This window comes from Sinocyclocheilus rhinocerous, unplaced genomic scaffold, assembly GCF_001515625.1.
Source record: "Sinocyclocheilus rhinocerous isolate Xijiao unplaced genomic scaffold, SAMN03320098_v1.1 scaffold4431, whole genome shotgun sequence".
NCBI lineage: Eukaryota > Metazoa > Chordata > Actinopteri > Cypriniformes > Cyprinidae > Sinocyclocheilus > Sinocyclocheilus rhinocerous.
Window position 1 is genome coordinate 195,965 of NW_015647021.1, and position 10,433 is coordinate 206,397.

General features: G+C 34.2%; 1 protein-coding gene across 1 annotated transcript in view; it reads right to left on the reverse strand.

Annotated features, from left to right (window-relative positions):
• Positions 1-9: 9 nt before the first annotated feature.
• Positions 10-10,433, reverse strand: part of LOC107708299 (ras-related protein Rab-27A) — a 21,143-nt gene continuing 10,719 nt past the window's right edge. Inside the window, exons 2-6 of the mRNA XM_016512487.1 lie at positions 6,501-6,673; positions 4,713-4,798; positions 4,187-4,290; positions 2,749-2,872; positions 10-811 (exon numbers count right to left, since the gene is read on the reverse strand). Of these exons, the coding sequence (XP_016367973.1) occupies positions 610-811; positions 2,749-2,872; positions 4,187-4,290; positions 4,713-4,798; positions 6,501-6,653 (669 nt within the window). The 5' untranslated portion in view covers positions 6,654-6,673 and the 3' untranslated portion in view covers positions 10-609. The remainder of the gene's footprint in view (positions 812-2,748; positions 2,873-4,186; positions 4,291-4,712; positions 4,799-6,500; positions 6,674-10,433) is intronic.

Sequence of the window (10,433 nt, forward strand, 5' to 3'; positions counted from 1 at the left end):
TATATATATATATTTTTTTTTTTTCCAACAAATATGTATTTGACAATTCTCTCATCATTACTAACCATGACACCATTTCAAGTCCATATGATGCTTTTCTTAATTTTTGTAATTTTTTGAAAAAGTGATTCAGGTTGTGCATTATATAAATATATATTTTAAACAAATATTTTTGAAAAATACAAATTTTTTAACATGCATTTTTTTCAGATTTTCAGTGATTGAATGTGGGGTTTTCATTTAGAATATCAACACATAACTGTGTCAGGATCAGAGAAATGCACTGATGCACGTCTAGTTTTACCAGCAGATGTGCACTAACAGTGAAACACACAGTGAGAGGATTCGAGCCCTTGAAACACATCTCATCTGATGCATTAAGGCTTCTGAACGCAGGATTTGGTGTAAAGTGCTCTCAAAACGTGAAGACTTGAATCTAGGAGGCTTTAGTCCATCCATTCTGAGAAAAAACCAAGTGAGGATGCGGCGTCCCCTGCGTTAACGCAGCGCAGGGTCTCTCATCCTCGACATCCGCTCAATTCAACCATAATGTATACTAGTGCTAATGAAGAGGATCAGAGAGCCGCGGCTGGAAGGATTCTTACGGCATTAGCAGCCGCACTTGCTCTGCTCGGCGTCACGCGGCTCTGCCAGGTTGCTGGTGCTGTGGCCGTTGCTGCGAACCATCCCGTCGGGGATCCAGGATTTGTCCACACATCTCTCCATGCGCTTCATGATCAGATCCAGCAGAACCTCCACGGCACAGCTCACGTTCTCGCCGCTCGCAGCGCTCGTCTCGAAGTACGGGACACTGCGAAAAGACGAAAAATAAAATGGATTAGAGCACAAACCACTACTCCAACACTTTTATTGATGCATTTCATTTAGTCCTCAAACTAAGTAAAGTATATTATTACGCATTATCATGATCTAAGAGGGATTTTTTTTAAATGCATTGTGGGATTGTCTTGTCTATGAAGGATGCATGTGATAGAACACAGCATCGTTTTGCTGCCTAATTTTCAGAACAGTTTTTGCATTGAGAGTGTGTTAATGAGCCCTTAAAATCCTGCCTACATAGGCAGCTCACTAGGATTGGGAACTGAATCAGTCTCATAAACATAAATGCACAAGATTTTATGTTGTTTCCTCATGACTCTTTTTCTGTCTGTGTGATATATGATCACATGAACACTCAGCATGACAACTGAAAAACACAAGCTCTTATAATGCAAGACCACAGCTAGCTGTAAAATGTATTATAATGTATTATTAGATAGATGTCCAATCTAAACTGGCAGTTTAAAACAAATAAAATAAAAACTTACATTTTTTTATGTTTTGAAATAAGTCTCATATGCTCACCAACCCTGCATTTATTTGATAAAAAACAGTAATATTATAAAATATTATTACAATTTCAAATAACCGTTTTCTATGTGAATATATATTAAAATGTAATTTATTTCTGTGATGCAAAGCTGAATTTTCAGCATCATTACTCCAGTCTTCAGTGTCACATGATCTTCAGAAATCATTCTGATATGCTGATAATCATCAATTTATTATCAGTGTTTGTACAAAGACACACCTGGATGAGTTTAGATGTGAGGATCAGTCAATAGAATATGAATGACACTCAACAGATGAGTCACAGCAAACTCACTGAACGCTGACGAGAACTAGAACCAAACGCAGTCAACATTACTCACAATAAAATAAAAAAGTCATCAAATATTTTAACAGTCGATCTGCTTGATAGGAGCACCATTCATATGATTCGAGCAAAGAATTTTCATGTAATCATACTGAAGTATTCATGAGACAGAAACCTTCTCAAAAGACTTGAGTGCTTGACTCACATGAACACAAGTCAATATTAGCCTTTCGGTACACCACCATCTTAACGTGTCACATTTAACGAGAGCTGCCCTCATCTTAGGCAAACACGCTACAGACGCAGCCCTCAAAACAAACATCCTCAGAGTCGCTCGCATCCAGAAACGACTCGCCTCACATGTGAAATTACACTACAACTCTATCACGTGTAAATATACTGATTTTACATAGATGCAAACTCCTCACCTTTCAGTGACAACTCACCTTTTGAGATCAAAATAGGTCACCTGTGAGATTTGCTTAGATCCAATGAGAACTCTTTAATTCAAAATCTATGTCAGAAAAGGGTAATATTTTATGTATTTGAGGTCTGAGATGTGGGAACAGTGAAGAGAGAGAGAGAGGGGGGGAAAAAATTACATTTTAGCTGAGCATTTCCGTCTAATCAGCCAATATTGTCTTCAATAGCCTGCATAGCACTTCATCGTTTAAAACATGGGATTTTGACCCAATATATATTTAATCTTGATTTTTGCAAAATGTTACAATAAGATAAAAAAAAATGTTTGTTTGTTTGTGAAAAAATACAGTTTTGGACATACAAGGTAATAACAAATATAAAAAAATACCTTAAAAATGAGCATGTAAAGCAAATGTCTTTAAAAGAAATCCCCCCTCACCTGTGTGCATCTCTGTTTTAATATCAGCACTAATTAATCTAATTAGCTAAATCACTGTCATGTGATGACATCACAACTACCTTGGAATAAGCTGCTCAAACAACGGAGCGCTTTGAATGGATAGGATAGTGAGGTATTTCTGTCCTGAGGTGCATTGATTTTTGAGGCAGTCGAGGTCACATTCAGACACAGACACAGACACAGACACAGGACGAGTCTCTTTTCTCACCCGTATTTTTCGGCCAGTTCTCGCGCATTCTCCGTTTTCACCACGCGCTGGTCCTCCAGGTCTGATTTGTTTCCGCACAAGACGACGTCGGGATTCTCGCAGTACGCATGCGTCTGCAGCTGACCTGCACGAGACATCACAGCAATTAACCATTAAATATTATTATTTTAAAAATTATTCATGATAATGCAACAACAAGCAGCTTACTGTAGAGTGGTCTATCTATTAATAATAACAATTTATTATTTTGTTGTTGTTAATATTATTTTTTAGCTGGGCAATCACTCCAAACTGCTTAGTAAAAAAAACCAATTTATTAAATTTATTTATTAATACTTTTTTTAATGTAATTTAATTATTATTATTATTATTATTAATTCATTTTTTAGATAGACAACCACTCTAAACTGCTAGTTACACATAAAATGAATAAAAATAATATTAAATATTTCATGTATTATTATTAGTAGTAGTAGTAGTAGTAGTATTTGGGCAATCACTCCAAGCTGCTAGGTAAAGATTAAATTAATAAAAAATATATTTACTTTTTTTTTCTAGCAGTAGTAGTAGATTAGGAAACCACTCTAAGTTGCTAGTTAAAATAAAAATTAATTACAAATAATATTAAATTAAAAATAAGTAAAGATTATTAGCAGTAGTAGTAGTTGGACAAATACTCTAAGCTGCTAGGTAAAGATTAAATTAATAAAAAAAATACATATTAAAATATTTTCATTTTGCTTTAGTTCTAGTAGTAGTAGTAATAGTGGAACCTGCTAGTTAAAAATAAAATGTAATATAAATAATATAAAAAAAGCATTATTATTATTATTATTATTATATGGACAACCACTCTAAGGCGATAGTTAAAAACACTATTAATAAAAATTCATATTAAATCATTATTATTTTAAAACCATTTTATTATTATTATTAGATAGGCAACCACTCTAAGCTGCTTTAAAACTAAAAAATAATTACAAATAATATTAAATAAAAAAGAACTAAATATTATTATTATTAGTAGTAGTAGTAGTAGTATTACCATTAGTTGGACAAATACTCTAAGCTGCTAGTTAAAGAAAAAATTAATAATGCATATTAAAAATATTTTCATTTTGTTTTAGTTCTAGTAGTAGAAGACAGGTAACCTGCTAGTTAAAAATAAAATGTAATATAAATAATATAAAAAATAATAATAATTATTATTATTATAATAAGGGAAACCACTCTAAGCTGATAGTTAAAAATAAAATGAATACAAAAATAATTTGTGGGAGGAAAATTTGTGCCAAGAACAAACACTTAATTTGTGAAGAAAATGAAAGTAGCTGCTCATTAAATGTGGAAACAGAGAAACTCTAATAATGAATAGTAGTTGTATTAAAACAAAACTAGGTCTGCGGTGTGCACACTTGTCCGGTGAGTCTGGACTTACTCATCCAGTTCCGCACATTAAGGAAGCTCTGCTCATTCGTGAGGTCAAAGAGCAACAGGAAGCCCATGGCGTCCCTGAAGAACGCAGTGGTCAAACTCCGAAACCTGCATTCAGAGGAGAAAACAGAGAAAAACCATCACACCAAACCTCTCAGACTCATCTCGGCATGTTATAAAGCAGTGCTGTCAAGCAATCAATCGCATTCAAAATAAACGTTTTTGTTTACATAATATATGCGTGTGTACGGTGTGTATAAATACACACACATACAGTATATATTTAGAAAATATTTACATGTATATATTTACATTCATATCATTTAAATTATATATAAATATATTTAATATATAAACATAACATTTTTCTTAAATATATACATGCATGTGTGTGTATTTATATATACATAATAAATATACACAGTACACACACATATATTATGTAAACAAAAACTTTTATTTTGGATGCGATTAATCATGATTCATTTTTTGACAGCACTATTATAAAGCAGTGCTGGTCTGCGTCTGACCTCTCCTGACCGGCCGTGTCCCACAGCTGGATGTGAATCCTCTGTCCTCTCCCGACCGTCCCATCAGGACCGCTGGATTTGTACACCTTACAGGGCAGAAGCAGACATTTCTGAGACTCTATACACTGCATAAGAGTGTAATGAATATCCTGCCATCCTCTGCAGGCAGCGTGAGGTTTGCCCGTGCAAAACGAGCCGCCACAATGTTACACTGTTGTGGTGGTTGCCAGGGTGTTGCTATGCGGTTGCTAAGGTATTGGCGGGGTGGTTTGGTATGCAGTTCCAGGAAACCTGAATTTACTTTTCACACAGTCAAACACAGCCGTGTAACGCACACTTGATGACTGAGAGCGGGAAGCGTCTCATTAGCGCTGCGACTCCTGATTGTGTGGCTCTAAAACATCAGCGTTTGTTTGATGTCTTAAGTGCTCAAGTGTTTGTTCTTAGGGAGGGATCCCTGCTCTGTAAGGCCATATGATCCTGCATTCATCTTTCCCCTAAAACACACACACACTTCCGTAACTCTACCTGCCAATGCAGTTTCCTCAAAGCAAATGTTCAGTCAGTTTTTGTTACCATGGGAACTGTTATTACTATACAGTATACTATACAGTTCACAAATCAAGAAACTGAGTGAAAGTACAGATACCCTGATAAAATATTACTCCAGTAACGGTATAAGCACACGTATCAAATTTTATGAATTTTACAAATATTACAATTTGAAAGTACAAAAGTACTTGATTTTTAATATACTTAAGTATCATAAGTTAATAATACTGATCGGTAAATCATGTTTATTATTTGTTCTAATCAGAACTAATTAATAAGAAACAGTGCAGATATTTAATATGTATTGATCTACAAATATGCAAACATTTTATTAGCAAAACATATTATACACCATCAAAACTATTTGTCTATCTAGCCGTCTATCTATCTGAATATCTATCCGTCTATCTGAATATCTATCCGTCTATCTGAATATCTATCTATCTGTCTGTCTATCTATCGGTCTGAATATCTATCTATCTATCTATCTATCGGTCTGAATATCGGTCTGAATATCTATCTATCCATCTATCTATCTATCTATCTATCGGTCGGTCTGAATATCGGTCTGAATATCTATCTATCTTTCTATCTATCTATCGTTCTATCAATCTATCTATCTATCTATCGTTCTATCAATCGTTCTATCGTCTATCAGAGGTATTGTAAGGTGTGTATTATGTGTATTATGTCGACTGTCTCTTGCATAAGCGTGTTTCCAACAAATTAAGCAGCCTTAGGCATCAAATTGCATTCAGGAAAAGCATAATTACCTCCTGCGTGTCTGTTTGCTTTCACAGGGACGCAGCGTTCTGCGTGTGTTTTTCCTGCATCTAGTATTCATGTCCATGTTCAGACAAATGTGTGTATATCTCTCTGCATCCGAGGCTGCGATCTACACATGAATGACTGCTCTTGACCTCTGGGCAAGTTTCCATGTGCAGTTACAAACTAAGCTAAACAGGACCATGGGATTTTACAGTCCGGTAAACCCCGAGCGGGACTCCACAACAAAAAACCTCCATTACAAATCAAGCAGGAAACATCTGAACCAAGACTGTGAGAACAGCACCCTTGCATAGCACTATAAATACTCCAGCACAGATGAACAATCATTAATAAAGTTTAAAATGTCAGCATATAAAAACCAATGCATGGATTTCTGCTGAATGGAAAAGATCAATACAATTCATGAACATTACTTGTCATTTTAGTGCCAGTATTAAACCCACTCACCACTCGTTTTTCTCTGAAGTCTATTCCCACTGTGGTGATGAATTTGGAGTTGAATTTGCCGTCTGTGTACTGATATAGAAAGCTGGTCTTTCCCACCCCAGAGTCCCCCAGCGCGAGGAACTTGATGAGGTAATCATAGTCCCCATCGGACATACTGAGAGCTGAACGAGGACCTGAGATGGACAAACACAAAGCACTCTTATCTCATTGTCAATCATATACTGTTATAGTGTTTTAATCCGATTTGATTTTTAGAATTTCTGATTTCTATAGAAGCTTGTTTCCACCAGTGGGGGGGGGGGGACTTTTTTCATGCAATTCTGAGAAAAAAAAATAAAAAAATATATATATATAAACTCAGAATTCTGACTATTTTTCTTGTAATTTTGAGTTTATATCTCGCAATTCACATTTTTTTTCTCTCTGAATTTAGAGTTTCTCTCACACAATTCTGTTGTGTGTTTTTTTTTTGGCCATGGACTATAAAAACTAAAAAAGTAATTGCAACTTTTTATCTCACAGTTCTAACAAAATTAAGTTTATAAAAAGTCTGAATTGTGAGATTCTAACTGACATAAAAGGACTTGTGAGATAAAAAGTTGCAATTACCTTTTTATTTTTTTTACTCAATGGCATAAAAAAATGTATTGTGAGATATAAACTTGGAATTGAGAGGAAAAAACAGAATGGCGAGAAATAAACTTGGAATTGCAAGAAAAATCTCAGAATTGTTGAATAAAAAGCTTCAAATAACTTTATTGATTTGTTATTAAATAACTTTCTTTTTTTCTTTAAAAATCCTGTGACGGAAACAAATTGACGTGCTTTTCATTTTAATTTTAAAATTGTAGTAATTTTGTTGTGTTTTTGTATATATATATATATATATATCATTTGTGAACTCTTACAAACAAAACACTAACAGTAACTCGACATGAAACTTTCTTTCACAAATTAATGTCCATAGCATGGCAGGATAATTAACAAGGTTCATGCTGACTTTAAAGAACTACCCAAAATGAACCCATTAGTCTATCCACCATTTTTTTTAAAGCATTTCAGTTAAAATAAAGAAAGGCAGGCATTTGCATTGATGCAACAGTGCTAAATCAGTAACAGGAAACAACAAAAAAAGAATTTGAGACTACAGCTGAAGTGTTGCATTTCTATTCCAGAACAGTAAATATGCTTCTGAAACCTCTTTTTTGTCATTGATCATAGGAGTCCATAAATCCCGGAGCCTACATGAGGAAACAGACTTTGAAAAAGCAGCTTTTCATACTTGAATGCATCGACACAATGGCTTTTATTTCCACTCACATTTGTCAACTCAAGTTTCTTTTCACTGTAGCTTAAGACTACAATACAGAGACATTCGTCAGTTAAAAATTAAGTGTTTCATAACCTATAATATTTAACTCAGAGGTTGCACTAGAGACAATCATTATCAGTCATTGTAGGCTTTGAAATGTTGTCATGCTCTATTTTTATCTGTCAGTACAATATTGTAATGCTTGGTGCTGAAGTATTATTTTAAGACATTCTGTGATGAGAGCTTAAGTCAAGTCTGATCAGGCACCAGTTTCTTTTCTTTTCTTTTCTGTTCTCTTATTGTGAAGAAGTCAACGTATTGTAATCTGGTCTCACAAAGTTTTGCAAAAGGAAGTTTTAAGCCCTTAAAAAATTACAGTAAGTTTTGACAGCACATCTCACAAGATCAAAGAAAGTTCCTCAATGAAGGCTCTTCCTTTGTGAGATGAAGTTATGTGCAAGTTTAACTAAAACGTATAGTACGAGCGCTTCTAAACCTGCTCTACGATTTCATAACGTCCTCATACACATCTTGTCTTGACACGTTCTCAGAATCAGGGAGAGGAAAGCGTCCGTCGATGGCTGGGTTCTCAGACCGTATTAAAGCTGATCATATGACTGCAGAAAGAGCATAAAAACTCGAACAAATGGCCACATTCTTTCACGCAGCAGCACTAAACACCATCCTGACCATAAGCAGCTTAACGTCTGGGACCGACCCAAGCACCCGGATCGATCCAGAGACTTTTCTTGAGTTCATCTCTACAAACACATACATACATACATATATATATTAGTGCGGTCAAACGATTAATCGCGATTAATCACATCCAAAATAAAAGTTGTTTACATAATATATGTATGTGTACTGTGTATATTTATTATGTATAAATAAATACACACATAATCATATATATATTTCAGAAAAATATGTAACGTTTATATATTAAATATATTTATTTATAATATAAATTATATGAATATAAATATAGACATGTAAATACATGCAAATATTTTCAAAATATATACTGTGTGTGTGTATTTATATATACATAATAAATATACACAGAACACACACATATATTATGCAAACAAAAAAGTGTATTTTGTATGCGATTAATCGTGATTAATCATTTGACAGCACTAATATATGTATATATTATACACGTGAGTGTGTGTGTGTGTGTGTGTGTGTGTGTTTATACAGATATATAAAATATGTGTATATACTAGGGCTGTCAGTCGATTCAAATTTTTAATCTAATTAATTGCACAATGTGTTGATTAATCTAATTAATCGCAAATTACATTTGGCTGTGAAAATACCCCCAAAAGATTATTTAATGCTATTGTTGTGTTAAATGAGAAAGTATTAAATAGTCATTATAAATAGTAGCTTTTGAAATAAATATCTTATTTGATTCAACATAAAATTGATTAAAACGTTTATTAAACAAACGTTTAGGCTAACATAAACTATGGAACATAAAATAAGATAATTTGAGAAACATGTCAGTTTTTTTTTTTTTTTTCATGCAAGGGAAGTTATTGATAACCAAAACTGCTTTGTTACCAACAGTCCTCAAAATACCTTTTTTATGTTACACAAAAGAAAGTAGCCCAAGTCATTCAGGTTTGAGTAAATCATGACATAATTAACAGTTGTTGGGTGAACTATTGCTTTAAAGTTTTTTTTTTTTTCAAATTTTACCCCCTTTTTTAGGTGGCGGTAATGAGTCTTTCATACATTCGAACGGCTGATTCATTCAGGAATGAAGTAAACGACTCTCTTGACTCTCTTTCCTTTGATTCATTGATTCACACGATTCGTTCAAAACACGGATTCATTCAGAAACTAAACACCGCTTGCTCGGAGACGCACAACAGTTCTGCTGTGCTGTGGCTTTATAGGTAATATTTTTGTTGGCAAAACTGAGCAAAAACAGATCACATTTGCACTTCGGACAAACAGCACTCGTGTGATATTGCTCACGCTGCTTGTGTGATATCGATTATGTGATATAAATATGAGACAAAAAAACTTCTAAATATCTTGAATTTTGGGGCATAATTGCATTTATGAAGTTGTTGCTCTGCATGATATTTATCAACAGTCAACTGTATGAAATGTAAGATGAGGTAGAGGTCTGGGGGCGGGGCCAGTGTGTTAACTGCGTTAAAATATGTTAATCGCGTTATTTTTCATAACTAATTAATTAAGTTAACAAGACTGACAGCCCTAGTATATACACATATATATTTTATATATCTATATATAAAGCTGCATTTTTTTAAATAAAAAATATAGTAAAATTGTGAAATATCATTACAATTTAAAATAACTGTTTTCTATGTGAATATATGTTAAGATTAGGGCTGCACGATAAATCGCACGCGATATTTAACGCGCATCTTGTCAGAAAGCCGGTTCTGTAATCAGCGGTAAATCTCCATCACCTGCGGGCTTTCACATTGAGCAGCATTAACTACACAGACCCGTTGTTCACTGACGAGCTGCGCAAAAAATCGCGCGAATATGAACGTGGTGTTGCGCAGCTCGTCTGTGAACAACAGCTCTGTGTAGTTAATGCTGCTCAATGTGAAAGCACGCACGTGATGGAG